The sequence below is a fragment of the Sphaerodactylus townsendi genome, linkage group LG02, assembly GCF_021028975.2.
Source record: "Sphaerodactylus townsendi isolate TG3544 linkage group LG02, MPM_Stown_v2.3, whole genome shotgun sequence".
Taxonomy (NCBI): domain Eukaryota; kingdom Metazoa; phylum Chordata; class Lepidosauria; order Squamata; family Sphaerodactylidae; genus Sphaerodactylus; species Sphaerodactylus townsendi.
Genome location: NC_059426.1, coordinates 171,392,451 through 171,411,463, shown reverse-complemented (window position 1 = coordinate 171,411,463; position 19,013 = coordinate 171,392,451). Strand labels below are relative to the sequence as shown.

The 19,013-nt window shown below is 47.4% G+C and overlaps 1 protein-coding gene across 1 annotated transcript in view; it reads left to right on the top strand.

The window, feature by feature from the left end:
• Nucleotides 1-2,727: 2,727 nt before the first annotated feature.
• MNAT1 (MNAT1 component of CDK activating kinase) overlaps nt 2,728-19,013 on the top strand; it is a 182,234-nt gene continuing 165,948 nt past the window's right edge. Inside the window, exon 1 of the mRNA XM_048484659.1 lies at nt 2,728-2,938. Within this exon, the coding sequence (XP_048340616.1) occupies nt 2,850-2,938 (89 nt within the window). The 5' untranslated portion in view covers nt 2,728-2,849. The remainder of the gene's footprint in view (nt 2,939-19,013) is intronic.

Sequence of the window (19,013 nt, the reverse complement as noted above, 5' to 3'; positions counted from 1 at the left end):
TAAAACCGGTGTGATTCAATGGGGCTTAGTCCCAAGAAAAAGTCTTTAGGATTGCAACCTGGATTCCACCCAGACAGAATCCGGGGACTTTTCTAGGGTCTCCAGCGCCAAAAAAAGCGCCTAATTCTGACCTTTGCGCGGGTTTGGTTTTTTTTGCAACATTGGCCCGGGGATTTTGGAAGCCCTGGGTTCTGCCTAGCGCATGCGCAAACCGTGCTCGCTAGAGCCACAGCGCCAAATCCAAATCGGCTCCCCGCCAGTCATCCGAAGAGTCTGGAAAGAGACATTTAGGATTCGGCGCAGCAAAGGCGCAAGGCCAGAGGAGCCGATCCGGGGCTTAATTAGACGCTGAAGGGGGGTTCCTGAAAGTAAAAGATCTTTTATTTCGGAGGAGCTTGTGGTATCCCCTTCCCCGGAGGGAAGACCATTCTCAGGATCAGATTGTGAATCCCCCCCATTATTGGGGAGAGAGCCTGGAATTTGCACCCCCCGGGAATCCAGTCGGATCCTACGTTGGACCCCAGAACTTCCTAGAGTCATAGCAGTTTGGGCTGAGCATACTGCTTAGGTGTCGTGGATTGAATTCAAAGGGGCCACGCGTGGTGAAGGAGCTTGCTTCCGAGTAAACCCACATACATTTGGATTCAAAAACCCAGCAACCTCTCCTTTCTCGAAAATTGTACTTTTCCCGGCCGGGTTAAGTGTATAGCTGCGAAGAGGATGCAAACTGTGATTCCTTAAACAGAGGAGGCACTCCTCTGCTCCCGCGTCGTGAGGAGTCGCCCTGTCCCGAGTTCGAATCCTATCCGGGCCAGATGTTTAGGCAACGTCTTTAGCTAAGTCTCCATTTCCCATCTAAAAAGCCAGGTTAATGCTGGGCGGCGATTGGGACGCGGCCAGCGCTACACACAAGTAGAAGGATTTGCACGAGGCTGGGTCCTGATTCAGCCTTTTGGGCCCCAATCCAGGAATTCATAAAGGGTGGCTTTTTTAATACTATTTTTTGCAAATGCAAAAAGAAATCTACACGTTAGTTAAGCCGGAGCAACGCTCATTTTTATTTATCTCTGGCTCACTCAACAGGATCAGGTCCTTTTTAACCCTTCTGTTACTGTGGCACAAGCTGTTTTTTCCTTTTGGGGGGAGGAGGGGATGGAAGTTTTAAAACCCCATCGCTTGCCTGGCTTGTGAATCCAGCCAGGCTGGCTTACTCGCTTCAGATCCGGGTTCACACGTTTGGAAGGCGATTTGCCGCTAGCAGGTTTTCCAAAGGCGGTGGTGGATAGAGAAGAACAGCTCCTTCATTATTATTTTTAAAGGTTGTAGACCCAAAGGAATTATGCATGCAATGGAGTCAGCGATCAAATGGATTTACTCGCGAGTAAGACCTTCTGAATTCAGCGAATCCCAATTAACCGTGTCTCGGGTCGACCTGTTATAGGGAGTTCATTTGGAAGTAGGCGCCAATGAATCAGGAATTTACCTTCCAGTAAATGTCCATGACTGTGCCAAATAGATTAACTTTCTTTCGAATTAACATGATTTTAAAATGCTGAGTTTTGGCCCAATCAGACCTTGTGATTTTCATGCACGCACCAGTCCGGCGGCCAGTTTGGAAGTAAACCGGATCCAACCCAATGGAAATATATGCAAGAATTGAATATTTGCATCCGTAGCCCCGCACTGAGGAAAGCAGTGCTCCTAAACATCCTAAGCCGTACTGAGTTCGGTATTTCTGAGTTAACATGTTTACAATCGCACTGTTTAGGATCGCGCTGCTTCCACGCTTAACGTCTTTCTCTATCGTTGGATCCCTGTAGATTTCCCCTTCTTTCGCCACCTTAGAGTAACTTCTGTCTCACCTAAATTTCTGCATGTTTACTTGTCCCCAATGGTAGCAGCAGCAGCAGAGACATGCAAGGGACTTCTACGCCTGTCTACACGGAAGCAAATGAGACCAATGCATTTGTGCCCAGGATGGAAGAGTCCAGAGTCATGCAAGCGCCAAACCGCGCAGCGCAACCATGCTATCCTAATCGCACCTTTTTTTATCGCGACATCACATTTTTTTGACATGGCTGCACCGAGGCTGCAATCTGATGCAAACTGACCGGAGTGTGCACGTGCTGGAAGCGGGTCAGCTAAGAAATCGGGCAAATCCTAGGATTAGTTTCCGTAGGATGTCTGCATTGGGCGTTATGATGCGTCCCCCAGTCTGGATATGATGCCTCCCACAGCCTTGCACGTCCCTGGTCCTGTTCAAACTATTGAAACGCACAGGCTTGTACTTTTGCAGCCGTCGAGAAAGTAGCTAATCTAAAAAGCAAAATTAAAAAAAAAGGTTTAGCAGTGCAATCCAGAACACAGTTGCTCCTGTCTAAATCCATTGAAGTCAGTGGGTTTACACTGGAGTAACTCTGGCCTCATTGCACATCCAGAACAGAGTTACTCCCGTCTAAGCCCACTGAAGGCAACAGGCTTAGACTGGAGCAGCTCCGGTCTGCATTGCACAGATAGCAATCCAGCAACGCAAACTCACTCAATTCCTTTACGCTTGCAAGCCCGAGTAGGTCTAATCCCTTGAAACTGCCTTTAATCTTCCGTCGGGGCTCAAGAACCCTCGACTGCCCCTTCCAGTCTTGCCTTCGCTTTCCCCCAAAATGCACACCCAAATCGCATCCCTGCCACGCTGTTGCACGAGAAGCTCCACCCGGAACTCTCCTTCCGCAGCCGCAGATCCGCCCGGTCGGTGTTTGCGGGCGGACGCAACATTCATGGGGGACAGGCTTAGCAGAGCCAAAACGGAGTGGCTGGAAAATCAGCCCTAGAGGAGGAGGGGAGCAGCTGCCATGGACGACCAGGGCTGCCCCCGTTGCAAGACCACCAAATACAGGAACCCCTCCCTCAAGTTGATGGTGAACGTCTGCGGGCATACTTTGTAAGTGCTGCAAAGGGTGTGTGTCTTTGCTGTATGGGGGGAGGCTGGGAGCAAAGCAAACCAGCAGCCCCCAATTTGCAACCGTTTTCCTTCAACGGCAGAACAGGAGAGGGTGTTTCTGATATAGATCTAAAGGAGGATGCATCAGCCCAAGAGCTGCCTCCTAAATCCAGGGGTTTGAAACCCAGGTGGGACATGGATGGGAATTGGTTGTACCTTGTGAACAGGACCAGGGCGACAGAAAGATATTTTGGAAGTGGCTGGGTGCCACACCAGCAGAATCAGCTCTCTGACTTATCGTGATGGTTTTTTCCTCTCCATTTTGTGATAGTATATTTATGATTTGTGCAATGTGTTATGTTATGACTATTGCTATTCTGTTGATATATTGCTCATGTTTCCTGATGTCTTGCTATTTTATAATGTTATGCTTATTGGTGTTTTGTTGGTTGACTGTGTCCAATTGATGTTATTTATACTTCATACTTCTGGAGCAGCAGTGGCGTAGGAGGTTAAGAGCTCATGTATCTAATCTGGAGGAACCGGGTTTGATTCCCAGCTCTGCCGCCTGAGCTGTGGAGGCTTATCTGGGGAATTCAGATTAGCCTGTGCGCTCCCACACACGCCAGCTGGGTGACCTTGGGCTAGTCACAGCTTCTCGGAGCTCTCTCAGCCCCACCTACCTCACAGGGTGTTTGTTGTGGGGGGGGGGAAGGGTAAGGAGATTGTAAGCCCCTTTGAGTCTCCTGCAGGAGAGAAAGGGGGGATATAAATCCAAACTCTTCTTCTTCTTCTTCTGTTCGCTGCCCTGAGCCCTACAGGGAACCATCGGGATATAAATTGAATACATCAAATCAAACTAGTCACATTGCAGGGACGTACAATCAAAACCTGGACACTGAGGGGCAGATTACCTGGTTTGGAGCAGGAGCAACAGTGGCGTAGGCGGTTAAGAGCTTGTGTATCTAATCTGGAGGAACCGGGTTTGATTCCCCGCTCTGAGCTGTGGAGGCTTATCTGGGGAATTCAGATTAGCCTGTACACTCCCACACACGCCAGCTGGGTGACCCTGGGCTAGTCACAGCTTCTGGGAGCTCTCTCAGCCCCACCTCCCTCACAGGGTGTTTGTTGTGAGGGGTGAAGGGCAAGGAGATTGTAAGCCCCTTTGAGTCTCCTACAGGAGAGAAAGGGGGATATATATCCAAACTCCTCCTCTTCTCCTCCTCCTCCTCCTCCTCCTTCTTTGGATGCCATCCTCCTGGTGGGACCTGGGGATCCCCTGGAATTACCGCTCATCTTCAGACTACAGAGATCAGATCCCCCTGAAGAAAATGGCTACTTTGGAGAGTGGACTGTATGATATCGTTCCCCACCAGATAAGAGTCCGCATCTCATATGGAGGAGAGGGGATAACCCATGTTCTCCAGTTTAGACTCCAGCGCTCTTAACCACTGCAACAAGCTGGACGTCATGGATGGAGATCTAGCACAATTATAACCCCTCCCCTCCCCTTCCCTCCCCTCCCCTCCCCATGCCCACTGGAGGCTAGGGGAAACCTGGCTACCCACTTGGCCTTTCAGAGAAGCCTGAGCCCCTTCCCACTTTTCCATAACGAAGAAGAGTTTGAATTTATACCCTGGTGGGGCTGAGAGAGCTCCAAAGAACTGTGATTAGCCCAACGTCACCCAGCTGGCGTGTGTTGGAGTGCACAGGCTGAAATAGTTCACCAGATAAGCCTCCACAGCTCAAATGACAAGTGGGGAATCAAACCCGGTTCTCCAGATTAGAGTGTACCTGCTCTTATCTTGTTGGACCTTGGAAGCTAAGCAGGGTCCTCCTTGGTTAGTATTTGGATGGGAGGCTGCCAAGAAAGTCCAGAGTTGCTCCGCAGAAGCAGGTGGTGGCAAACTACCTCTGAATTTTTCTTGCCTTGAAAACCAATGGAGATTGCCATGAATGGACTGTGATTTAATGACTCTTTGCAGTGTATACCCTCCCCCACCCCCTGGGTTCGGCCTTGATCTGGATAGCCCAATCTTGTTGGATCTTGGAAGCTTATGAGGAGAGGCTGCAGCGTTTGGGACTCTTCAGTTTGGAGAGGAGACGGCTGAGGGGGGATATGATTGAAGTCTACAAAATTATGCATGGGGTAGAAAATGTGGACAGAGAGAAATTTTTCTCTCTTTCTCACAATACTAGAACCAGGGGGCATTCATTGAAAATGCTGGGGGAAGAATTAGGACTAATAAAGGAAACACTTCTTCACTTGCAATGTGTGATTGAGGTGTTTGGAATATGCTGCCACAGGAGGTGGTGATGGCCACTAACCTGGATAGCTTTAAAAGGGGCTTGGACAGATTTATGGAGGAGAAGTCGATCTATGGCTACCAATCTTGATCCTCCTTGATCTCAGATTACAAATGCCTTAGCAGACCAGGTGCTCAGGAGCAGCAGCAGCAGAAGGCCGTTGCTTTCACCTCCTGCCTGTGAGTTCCCAAAGGCACCTGGTGGGCCACTGCGAGTAGCAGAGAGCTGGACCAGATGGACTCTGGTCTGATCCAGCAGGCTTGTTCTTATGTTCTTATGAAGCTAAGCAGAGTTGGCCCTGATTATTACTTGGATGGAGGACTGCCAAGGAAGTCCAGGGTTGTGATGTAGAGGCAGGCAATGGCAAACCACTTCTGAATGTCTCTTGACTTTAAAAAAATCCTATTGGAGGGATCACCTTAAGTCACCTGTGATTTGCTGGCAAAAAAAAGAGTAGGAGTAGTACACAGTGTCAGCTCTGGTTATTACTTGGATGGGAGACTTCCAAGAAAGTGCACGGTTGCTATGCAGAGGCAGGCAATGGCAAACCTTTGCAGCCAAAATTATGATGTTTCTTGCGGCCCAGGAAAGTCTGACACGCTTGACTGTGTTGTGGGAGACACTTTCTGCCAGAGCCCCTTCAACCCATGTGTGAAGTGTAAATTTGGGTGGCAGGATTTTCTTCAGAGGGGATGAAGAAGGGGCCAGGTCTACAGAATGAAGCCAGAAGATCAAGAAACCACTATGCAAAATGACACACAAGATCTAGTTGAAAGGGAAAAATCAGATGGGTATGTGTTAGTTTAGACTGCATAGGTGTCAAACTCACGGCCCTCCAGATGTCATGGACTACAATTCCCATGATCCCCTGCCAGCATGATTCTGGCAGGGGGTGATGGGAACTGTAGTCCATAACATCTGGAGGGCCGCGAGTTTGACACCTGTGGTTTAGAGAACTGTTTCAGTTTAGAAAAGAGACAACTAAGAAGAAGAAGAGTTTGGATTTATATCCCACCTTTCTCTACTGTAAGGAGACTCAAGGTTGCTTGCAAGCTCCTTTCCCTTCCTCTTCCCACAACAGACACCTTGTGAGGTAGGTGGGGCTAAGAGAGTTCTGAAAGAACTGTGGCTGGCCTAAGGTTACCCAGCAGGAATGTAGGAATGCAGAAATACATCTGGTTCACCAGATGAGCCTGTGCCACTCAGGTGGGGTGAGGGATCAAACCCAGTTCTCCAGATTAGAATCCACCTGGTCTTAACCGCTACACCATGCTGGCTCTCGGGGGAAGGCGTCGCTCAAGGGTATCCAATGAAGCTGATGGGCAGTAGATGTAGGACTGGCAGAAGGGAATAGCTCTGTACACAGTGAGTGACTTAAATGTAACATTGACTGCCAGAGGAAAAGGCAGTTTTTAAAGGGGAATTAGGCAGATTCAGGGTAGGTCTTTCAGTGGCTACCAGCCATGATCAGAGATTGTCAGCCTCTGAATCTCAGGAGTCAACGTCAGGGAAAGGCTGTGCAATCCACAGGGTTGTTGAGCCAGTGTGACCCTGCCACAGATGTTGTTGTCAATCCAGATGGCGCAAGTGGCACCTATGCCGTTTGAGACGTGCACTGATGGCAGCCGGGGTTCTCTGTGTGACTCCGTGATTCTGTGCTGCTCAAATGTGGAGGCTGCTAATGGGGCACTCTGGGGGTGTTCCTGGTGGCAGAGGTAAGTTTAGTTGGCTTTCTGAGGGCTTCCAACCTGGGAATGCCTCCTTCACCTGCCGGCGGCTGATACCATCAAAAGAGCATCCATAGCCCATTGAAAGGCAACGGTGAGTTTTGAGCTTTTGCTGAGTTTCTGGTTTCCCTCATCTTCTCCACACCCAGGGGCATATCTGCCACGGGGACATAGGGAGTGAAATGTCCCCGGGCGCCCCCATTTGGTCACCGGGGGGGGGGGGGGGGCAAAAGGTTCATTTGTGGGTTTTTTGTATTTTTAGTGTTTTTTCAGTTTTTGGCCTGCAGGGGGTGCAGTTTTTAGGCTGGCAGCACCAAAATATCAGGGATTTGTTGGGAGACTCTCCTGATGATACCATCCAGGTTTGGTGCGGTTTGGTTCAGGGGGTCCAAAGTTATGGACTCCCAAACAGGGTGCCCATCCCCTATTGTTTCCAGTGGGAGCTAATAGGAGATGGAGGCAACACCTTAGAAGTCTCTTGGAAGTGACATGTTTTGTGACTGTCCTCAGGTTGCTAGAACTATGAGGCATCAAATTCACACATAGTGCTTTTAATATAATAAGAAACAATAGAAACACAAAGCCAACTAGCAATGTAGTAATAATATCAACAAGATGACTGAGTCCCATACAGGGAAAAACTGAGTGTGGTTCAGAGGTCCACCAAATGAACCTTATATACACAAATCAGTGGCGATCCAGACTCAGACTGTACAAACACTATTCCATAGTAGTCTATATATTAATAATGCTACAAATTCAGATTCACTGGTAATCCAATCTTCACATGATAAAGGGAGGAATAGTCAAAGCAGGTATCTCGCTGTGCTGATAACGTGCCATAAATAATGCACCCTGATTTAGGTCTTTTACAGACTCGCAAAGTCCCAAAGCCCAGCTTCTGGTAAGAAGGTGAAACGCAGTCAATGCAAAATTTCCTGGAGAGCTGGTGACCAGTAGAAGTGAAACGCTTTCCGCAGTTAAATGTGCGTTTTCGAAAGATTTTTTCCTCAGCTTTTAAATTAATTAGGCCTTGCTGCTTATTTTTACAGGGGTGGACTAAAGTATGAAAAATATCAGGTTTCCCAGTTGCGACTAAGATACACACGCCGCCATGAGTTTTTGTTCAGCCCTGTTTCCACTGTACTCCCCCAATTTTCCCTTTTCCCTGGTGTGTTTTCCTTGCTAGTGATACATTTTGAACACTTAACTTGCAGATCTATTTTAGTGGTTTGAAGAAGGCAACGCGGCTTAAGGGGTTCATGAATAATTCCGGGATTTCCAGGATTGTGGAGCAGGAACAGGCAAACCGTTGTGATGTGGGGGTGGGAAGGGTGTGTGTCTCTCTCGAGACCTGTGTTGCTGGATAGATTTCCTTCCCTCCGTTCCAAACTCTACTTTGATCAAGAAAGAGCTGAGTTTCCTCCTAGTGAGATTTAGCTGTCAGGGGCAAATGGGATTTTTCATGGTGTTTCTGTTAGCAGGGAATCACTTAATCGGCTTGTCCAGCTCAATAAAGCCAGCTTGTGTCTTCATGTCAGTGGCTGGTACCTTTTTTCTCAGATCTTGTAAGTGACGCCAATCTTGTAAGTGACGCTGAATTGCTCACTAGGCATCCCTTCCTGTGTGGGTTTACTGTTGTAGAATGCAGAATGGTGTCATCTTATACAAAGTGCAGTGTATTTATTTATTCCTTTGTTCATTTCCCCACTTTTCTGCCCACTGGGAACCTGCAGTATTTTGTATAACAGGTTATAATTTGTCTTATTTATTTAGATTGGGGTGGCCAACCTATGGTGCTCCAGATGTTCATGGACTACAATTCCCATCAGCCCCTTCCAGCATGGTCAATTGGCTGATGGGAATTGTGGTCCATGCAGGCAAAACGTTAGGAACAAGATCTACCAGACCATAGCCACGCAGCCCGGAAAACCCACCACAACCAGTTGAGTCTGGCCGTGAAAGCCTTTGAGAATACCAAGATGTTTCATTTCTAGGATTTAATCTGAGGGTATTTAATCAACCTCCCCTCTGGCTAGTAAAGTATATTTCTGGTTCGGGTACGTGTTAGGGTCATGCTATACATTTGGGGCCTATGTAAGCACCATCCGTTGCAACGGGAGAGTTAAACGTTTCCGTAAACTTCTCCCTTTGAAATTAATGGGACTTGAATGTGCTTTCCGTTGGCCGGATCATGCCCTGGGTTTATCTTCCCGCTTTACAACTCCTTCTGTATGAGCATGAGTTTGCTATTGCTTTGACGGTTCCTAGCATGCAGTCTCCGTCTGTGTTTTTCCCTTCCTGGCTTTCCGTGAGGTTTATCGCTCTGGGATTAAGTTTCATTGCTTGCAATGAATCTCAGTTGGGAAAGTTTAAGGTTATAGCACGCCTTTCGGGCATAAATGAAAGGAAATACCTGCCCGAGGGAGGAAAGTGCGTTCGTTTAACGCAAAGACGGTTATCGTGAGCGAGGTTGTGGAAAAGAGGTTTATGGCTTAGCTGTAACTTGTGCCATGTGGTCTCTGTTAGGCAAACACCAACATCTTTCATGAGAGGTATATATTTGTATTTTACAAAAAGTAAGCCTTTCTCCTATGTCCCTCGTTGTTTCCCCATACTGGAGAACAGGAAGAAGGCAAATCCATAATGTCAACTAGAGTTTTCCAGAGGTTCAGGGCCTTAGGCATGAAGCAGAATTCTGCATCAAAGGAACCCCGATTCTGCGTCAACTAAAATTCTGCAATCGGCATACCTCGTGTAACTTGAGCGGAATGAGGAAATGTTTTTTAGCTTTTTCTTCATTCTGCAGTTTTTGATTTATTTCCTTGTTTAATTTGTAACCAGTGAACAATGCAATAGGAGCCGGATTGCATAATTTGAGAATGGCGCGAGCAGTACACTTGTATAAACTCTAATACAGGAAGTGGTTTGCAAGGTCTCAGACAAGATGAGGAGGAGAAGAGGAGGAGTTTGGATTTATACACCCCCCCCCCCCGTCTCTCCTGTAAGGAGACTCAAAGGGGTTTACAATCTCCTTTCCCTGAGCAGTGGTGGCGTAGAAGGTTAAGAGCTCATGTTTCTAATCTGGAGGAACCGGGTTTGATTCCCAGCTCTGCCGCCTGAGCTGTGGAGGCTTGTCTGGGGAATTCAGATTAGCCTGTGCACTCCCACACATGCCAGCTGGGTGACCTTGGGCTAGTCACAGCTTCTCGGAGCTGTCTCTACCTCACAGTGTGTTTGTTGTGAGGGGGGAAGGGCAAGGAGATTGTAAGCCCCTTTGAGTCTCCTGCGGGAGAGAAAGGGGGGATATAAATCCAAACTCTTCTTCTTCTTCTTCTTCCTTCCTCCCAACAAACACTGTGAACTATGACTAGCCCAAGGTCACCCAGCAGGAATGTAGGAGTGCGGAAACACTTCTGGTTCACCAGATAAGCCTCTGCCACTCAGGTGGGGGAATGAAAAATCAAACCCAGTTCTCCAGATTAGAATCCAGTCGCTCTTAACCACGACACCACGCTGACTCTCCAGGAAACTATGGTAGTGAATACAAAGTTTGGGGGGGCAGTGGAGGCCCCAAAACTGTACTCCATTTTGTATTCTTTTGCCATATGCGTTTTTAAAAAGTTATTCATTTCCACTCGTATTCCTTGTCATTCATCCCAGGCAAACAAGCTCTACAGACTGACAGCTGGAAACTCTTCAGTGTCCTAATTTTCTGATTTTTATTATGTCTAAAGAATGACTTAAGCAATGTTTTTTAAAAATCCATCATAAACAAAAGAAATCTTTAAACCAGCAAATCCCTAAATGCTTCATGCACTCACAATTTTCGGAGGCTAGTCTTCCCAGAAGGGGGAACAAAGGGATATCTGAAGTGCTTTGCGGTTCTGGCAAACCCGCAAATCTACCCCTGATCAAATGCACCGTTGAGGACTAGAAAATTGTTACCATGTTTTGAATGGGATTGAGTTTCAGACGCCGCTTTCCCCTGCACTTCGAACTTCACAGACATGAATAGCTGAGGAGCCAAAATGAAGGAAGCCCTGAAACGTTTTGGAGACGGAGACTTTAATCTCAAGCAGCAATTTAGTCCTCAACCCCGAAATCCTTGCAGCGGCATACTTTCGTTCAAATCAACCAGAACAGACAAAACAAGTCTCGGCGATCCGACAGCCCGGATCAAGTAATTACAAGCAGCCGTACTAGCTTTGAACTTTCAATGGAGTTCCCCCCCTCCCCCTCCGATCCATCAGTCCCAAAGACGTCTGCATTTTGGGAAGTTTCTGTGATTCGAAGTCCTTTTCTGTACCTGTCGCTGTTCAGAACCAGGGCAGATGTCAAGACTATCGAGTCTTCTATTTTTAAAACTGTATTTCCCAAAGACCGTGTCTTTCCCTCGCTCGATAACGTTCTCAGCTGGTACAGGCTAGCAGAAAATCAAGTGTTCTGCAATTGATTTTACTAGCAATGCGTTTGACCTTCAAAGAATGCTGTGTAGAGAAGACCCCTGACGGCCCCCTAAGTACGCAGTCTCCACTTTAGTTGGAAGAATTAACCGGAGGCAGAGAGCGAGAGGCGGTAACTGGGATCTATAACCTTCGTGTACCGAGATAGTCCTGGGTGAAACCTGTCAAATGAGCAGGTGGATATATAATTAAAAGGGGGTTTATTGAATAATAACAATAGTAAAAGAAGAAATTTAAAGCAATGAGCATGCTCACACAAAGCATACAAGAGTTGACTAAGAGAAAATGAAAGAAGTAGGATAGGGAGAAGCAGTGGCGTAGGAGGTTAAGAGCTCGTGTATCTAATCTGGAGGAACCGGGTTTGATTCCCAGCTCTGCCGCCTGAGCTGTGGAGGCTTATCTGGGGAATTCAGTGTGTGCACTCCCACACATGCCAGCTGGGTGACCTTGGGCTAGTCACAGCTTCTCGGAGCTCTCTCAGCCCCACCCACCTCACAGGGTGTTTGTTGTGAGGGGGGAAGGGCAAGGAGATTGTAAGCCCCTTTGAGTCTCCTACAGGAGAGAAAGGGGGGATATAAATCCAAACTCTTCTTCTTCTTCTTCTTCTTCTTTCAAGAATGGGTGATAGTTACCCATCTTGAAGCGAAGGTTAAGGGGGGACATGATAGCTATGTTTGAATATTTGAAGGGATGCCATGTCGAAGAGGGAGCAAGGTTGTTTTCAAGCTGCCTCTAAGAGACTAGGACACAGAAGTAATGGATTCAAGGTGCAGGAAAAAGAGATTCCACACCTAAACATTAGGAAGAACTTTCAGACTACTGTCAGGGTTTGTTCGGTGGAATTCACTGCCATCGGAGTAGAGGTGGAGTCTCTCCTTCTTTGGAGGTTTTTAAACAGAGGCTGAATGAACATATGTCAGGAGTGCGTTGATTGTGTGTTCCTGCAAGGCAGGGGGTTGGACTTGATGGCCCTTGGGGTCTCTTCCACCTCTTTGATTCTATGATGGGATGTCCATGGAAAGCAGTGATGAAGAGGAAAACAACAATTTCCAAGAGCCAAAGACCCCACAAGCACACAGGGGTTGCGTGTACAGACCCAGAATATGCAGACTACGAATGGCCAAAGAACCAATGTTTATACTTCAGGATGGGTCCTGAGGCAACATGAGATAAGCTGGCAGCAGAGTCAGAGACAAAGAATTGATTGCTTTTCTGGAATTCCAACAAAAAGATATGAGACGCTTGACGAGTCGTCAGGACCCAAGAGAAATGTCTGGATTAATTTAGTGACTATTGATTGATTTATGGTACAGGTGTCAAACTCGCAGCCCTTCAGATGTTGTGGACTACAGTTCCCATCATCCCCTTCCAGCATGATGTAGTCCATAACATCTGGAGGGCCAGGAGTTTGACTCCTGTGATTTATGGGATGGGTGCAGCTAATGGTCTGCTTGGAGCGCTGATTAAATCACCTCAGGGTGACACAATGGAGATTAGCTAGTCCTTCTGTGTAGTCAGGTACACCTTAGGTCAGGGGGGAAAATTCATCTGCCTACCTTCCTGCCCTAGCTCCAGAGGTGGGATCCAACCAGTTCTCACCACTTACCTTAATTCTTTTTTCTGGCAGAGTACCCCAAGAAGGGTTACTAAAAGCAAACCTCCCTTGCTCAATAGGGACTGGAGGTGCAATTAGCGTTATTGTCGCGGCAGCGCCACTGTTTGAATCCCACCACCATCGGAACCTGTTATTAAAATTTTTGGATCCCACCACTGCCTAGCTCGATACATAAGATAAATCCCAAAAATGTCTGAAGGGAGTCCATTTTGTTGGGTGCAGTGTATTGCATTTAGGGCAGTCTTTGACCACCGTGGCTCCTTGGCACCCCTTGAGCCAGTGTGGTGTAGTGGTTAAGAGTAGGTGGATTCTAATCTGGAGAACTGGGTTTGATTCCCCACTCCTCCACCTGAGTGGCAGAGGCTTATCTGGCGAACCTAGATGATGTGTTTCTGCACTCCTACATTCCTGCTGGGTGACCTTGGGCTGGTCACGGCTCTCTCTGAACTCTCAGTCCCACCTACCTCACAAGGTGTCTGTGGTGGGGAGAGGAAGGGGAAAAGTTTATAAGCCACCCTGAGTTGTCGTTGTTGGCTGCTGCTGCTGCTGCTGCTGCTGCTGCTGCTGCTGCTGCTGCTGCTGCTTCTTCTTCTTCTTCTTCTTCTTCTTCTTCTTCTTCTTCTTCTTCTTCTTCTTCTTCTTCTTCTTCTTCTTCTTCTTCTTCTTCTTCTTCTTGTTTGTTAAGTGTTCCGTCCACAAAGGGTCTCAATGAGAATGTTTACCAGGAAGTCCTGGGTTCAGATTTTACCTTGGTCAGAAACTCACCAGAAGGTCTTAAGGAAAGCACGGTGTCTCCAGCCTGGTCCCCAGTTAGTTGCTGAAAGATGGAGATAATATGTCTGCCAAACAAGACTGTCATAAGGACTACAATCGACTACTCTGGTATGTTAAGAAGAAGAGTTTGGATTTATACCTCACCTTTTTCTCCTGTAAGGAGACTCAAGGTGGCTTACAAGCTCCTTTCCTCTCCCCACAACAGACACCTTGTGAGGCAGGTGGGACTGAGTGAGCTCCAAAGAAGTGTGACTAGCCCAGGGTCACCCAGCAGGAATGTAGGAGTACGGAAACACATCTGGTTCAACAGATAAGTCTCTGCCACTCAGGTGGAAGAATGGGGAATCAAACCCGGTTCTCCAGCTTAAGAGTCCACCTGCTCTTAACCACTACACCACGCTGGCTCCCTGTAACATCTTAAGGTACTTCACCTTCAGCAAGGTCTGCCGCGCTAATTCAAGCAAGTCCTGACCTTATGCATTGAAGTGTTTTGATTGATCACAATTAACTGCTTGAAGCTAGGGTGCCAAAGTGTGCTTTTAAAAAAGCTGCCGTAGGAAATTAGCCCAGGACGGACTGCTCATGGGCCAAGCATTGACAACAGCGAACAACTTAAATTTAGCCTTCGATATGTTCTAAGATCTTTAAATTACATACAAGGGGGGGAACGCGCTTTTTGCAAGCGCATTAGCGGCAGCCAAATGCAGTTGCTCCTTTTACCCAAAAGTAGCAATTGCAGGCTCATTAAATATAAATAAATTGCTATGAAGCACAGAAACACTGCACCGTATTGATGGAAGTGTCATTAAATTTTCAGTAATAACTACTTCCATATTTGGCTTCTGTCTCCCCCCACCCCCCTTCCAGCTTTTTAAGTAAAGCAGATCAACAATCAGGATTTCTTTATTTATTCCACCGGTTCAGCATTTCTTCCATTTTTCCTCCCCCAAATGTCTGGCTTTTTGAAAAAGGAACAAAATATTGAACCGAATAGAATCCATCACAGGACGAAAACCGGGTGGTGTTTGTTGCCGCTGCCTGAATTACTTTTTTACGAACAATGTTTGAAACTTTCAAGCTGTAGCAGCGAAAGAGCAGATTAAGGTTGCTGGGAAATTCATGGAGATGTTGTGGGCGGAGCCTGGGGTGGGAGGGGTTTAGGGATCTACAAGGTATAATGCCACAGGACCCAAGCAAGCAAATCCTATTATTTTCCCTTACAGGGAGTTATTTTTTGGTCAACTGGAAGAGCAATTATAATAAAACACTTAGTAGGGTAAACAATTAAGTGTCAAACTTCCAGGATAGTTCAGATGTTCATGAACTACAATTCCCATCAGTCCCTCCCAACATGAGCATTGGCTATACTGGCAGGGGCTGATGGGAATTGTAGTTCATTAACATCTGGAGGGCCGCGAGTTTGACACCTGTGAATTAAAGCATCAATTATAGTTGGTGATCTCCAGGCTTCACATGGAAGTTGGCAACCCAACCTCTCACTGTTGCCCTTTGTGAGAAACAATGGTGGGGGGTGAAGGTTGCCTGATGGTGTCTGGGAACCTGCCGGAGGGTTTTGTGGGACAGCACAGCATCCCTAGAAAGAAAATAAAAACAAGGCCTGGTCTACCTACAGGAAGTTTGGACCATTCCTGGCAATTCCTAGAGCTTCCCAAAAGTGAAAAGGGTAACTCTAGGAATCCCCAGGAACTCTATGGTCAGAGCCTCCGGACAATTATGCCCTTTCTCTTGGGGCTTTAGTTTTTGCCCGTGTTTCAAGTGAGCGTTGGTGGGGACAGGGCTGCAGGGGCTGCACTTGGAGCAGCGGTGGCGCGTGGGAGGTTGGTTAAGAGCACCGTGGATCTAATCTGGAGTAACTGGGTTTGAGTCCCAGCTCTGTCAGCTTGAGCTGTGGAGCTGTTTATCTGGGGAATTCAGATTAGCCTGTACACTCCCACACACGCCAGCTAGGTGACCTTGGGCTGGGCTAGTCACAGCTTCCTCGAGCTCTCTCTCTCAGCTCCCCACCCACCTCACAGGGTGTTTGTTGTGAGAGGGGAAGGGCAAGGAGATTGTAAGCCCCTTTGAGTCTCCTGCAGGAGAGAAAGGGGGGATATAAATCCAAACAACTCCTCCTCCTCCTCCTCCTCCTCCTCCTCCCTCCTCCTCCCTCCTCCCTCCTCCCTCCTCCTCCCTCCCTCCCTCCTCCTCCTCCTCTCCCTCCTTCTTCTTCTTCTTCCTTCTTCTTCTTCTTCTTCTTCTTCTTCTTCTTCTTCTTCTTCTTCTTCTCCTTCTCCTTCTCCTTCTTCTTCTTCTCTTCTTCTCTTCTTCTTCTTCTCTTCTTCTCTTCTTCTTCTTCTTCTTCTTCTTCTTCTTCTCCTTCTTCTTCTTCTTCTTCTTCTTCTCCTTCTTCTTCTTCTTCTCTTCTTCTTCTTCTTCTTCTTCTTCTTTCTTTCTTCTTCTTCTTCTTCTTCTTCTTCTTCTTCTTCTTCTTTCTTCTTCGGTTTTCTGCCATAAAATGGTTCAGAGGGAACCTCAGGAGGGGCACAAAGAGAGGTGGAATAGGGGTGGGCTGTCAGCCTAAATCAGCGGTTCTCAACCCCTGTGGGTGCGCAAGCCCTTTTGGGGGGTCGGCAGCGACCCTTTTCTTAATGGGAAGTCACCTAAGACCATCAGAAAAATGGTCTTTTTATATTTTATATAGACCAATTTTATGGTTGGGGGTCACCACAGCATGAGGAGCTGTATTAAAGGGTCGCGGCATTAGGGAGGTTGATGAACCACTGGCCTAAATAGTTATTTTGCAGCATGCTGGCAGGGGCTGATGGGAATTGCCAGTCCATAACATCTGAGTCCCCCCCTTTTTCCCCTCCCCCCTCTTCTTCTCTTCTTTAGATGCACAGCAGCAGGTCCATTCTTTTCAATCTTCTTGTCCATTTTTCTTCTGTAATTCCAATTTCGTTTAACCAGTCTTTGAATTCCATCCAGATCCACTTCATATCTTTTTGTTTTTCTTGCCATATTTGATTTCTTGACATGATGTCAAAATTTTCTAATTGTATTTGCTCCCATATATATTCCAACCATTTCTGCATTGTCCAGATTTTTTTGTCTTTCCACCCCAATGCTATTACAAATCATGAGTTTGAAAAACTTTCTCTTTCTTTGTTCTATTATTTGGGGTGTTCTTTACTTATATTTTGCTTTTCTTCTCAGTTGGGCCTCGAAGCCGCTGCGAGGACATCATTCTCCCCATCTCCGTTTTCTCACAACAGCCCTGGGAGGTAGGCCAGGCTGAGAATTTGTGCCAGGCCCAAAGCCACCCAGAGAGCTTCCATCGTGGAAGTGGGGATTTGAACCTGGCTGGCCCAGGGTCCGCCACTAGTTTGCTACACGACACCAACTCTCCCCTCGTAGTCACCCATGTTACTTGGCAACAGTCACCTGCTTTGGGAAGTCCCCCTTTCCTGGAAGGAACTCTTTGTGTGTGTGCGTGCGTGCGTGTGTGTGTCTGCGCACCTGTACAGGACGACATGGGAAAGTCATTCGGCCTGTGCGAAGAACGCTATGTCCTTGCCTCTCTCGTTTTGAAAGGGTAATGATTGCCAGGCAGGTGAGTCAGCCTTTTGTGACTGGGCCCCAGGTGCTGTTCTGGTCGTTTCTTTTTCGGGGATGGCAGGTTAAAACACACCCTGGCATTCATTATGTTTGCAAACACTCCAAACTGAGGAGAGGTTTGAGTGTGTGTGTGTGTGTGTGTCCGTGTGTATGACAACCATTTATCCCCCAACAGCCTTGCTTCGATGCGGTTTCCTTTTATAGCGCCCACACAGAGTTAAACCATAGGTTGGTTATGACAGCATATTCTTCTGTAGGGTGGTTGCGGTATAAGGCCTTCCCCTGGACCAGGTGGGGGAAAGGAGAAAGGGCAGGTGCCACAGAGAGCAAACACACCTGGCACTGGCTATCCTTAGGTGGTAGAACGTGTTGTTGTCAAGTTGCAGCAGACTTATGGCAACCCCATAGAGCAGTGGTGGCGAGCCTTTGGCACTCCAGATGTTATGGACTACAATTCCCATCAGCCCCTACCAGCATGGCCATTTGGCAGGGGCTGATGGGAATTGTAGTCCATAGCATCTGGAGTGCCAAAGGTTCGCCACCACGGCCATAGAGTTTTCAAGGCAATTAGGAAAACAGAGGTGGTTTGCCATTTCCTTCCTCTGCGTAGCAGCCCTGCAGTGTGACATGGCGTCCAAGGAAGCCAATGCAATTCTGGGATGCATCAATAATATAGTGTTTAGATTGAGAGAAATCATTGTACCACTCTACATTGGTCAGACCTCACCTAGAGTGCTGTATTCAGTTCTGGGCACTGCAATTCAAGAAGGATATTGACAAGCTGGAACGGGTCCAGAGGAGAGCAACCAAAATGGTAAAAGGTCTGGAATCCATCTTGTACGAGGAGAGACTTAGGGAGCTGGGGATGTTTAGTTTGGAGAAATGAACGGTAAGGGGGGACATGGTAACTATGTTTAAATATTTGAAGGGAAGCCATGTCGAAGAGGGAGCAAGCTTGTTTTCTGCAGCCTCAGAGTCTAGGACATGGAGTAATGGATTCAATGTGCAGGAAAAGAGAATCCACCTAAACATTAGGAAGAACTTTCAGACTGCCAGGGCTGTTCGACGGTGGAATTCATTGCCTCGGAGAGTGGTGGAGTCTCCTTCTTTGGAGGTTTTTAAAGAGATGCTCGATGGCCATCTGTCAGGAGTGCTTTGATTGTGTGTTCCTGCATGGCAGGGGGTTGGACTTGATGTACTGGATGGCCCTTCTGGTCTCTTCCAACTCTATGATTCTATGGTGGTCTCCAAATATTAACCAACTTTGCTTAGCTCCCAAGAAACCGACAATATCAGCCTAGCTGCAACTGGTGGAACTTGATTTATAAGTTGCTGTTGATTAAATGTTCTTAAACATCACAGTCCTTTGTGGTGCAGGCGACCACATTCCGTGGCCAAATGGACATTTGGACGTGGATCTTCCTCAAGTAGAAACCCAATGCCCTTTGTTGCCCTCCAATAACCACCCATTGGGGTTTCAAGCTCTAGTGAAATATTTGTGTAATTACTGTTCCATACCTGGTGGGCCACTGCGAGTAGCAGAGAGCTGGACTAGATGGACTCTGGTCTGA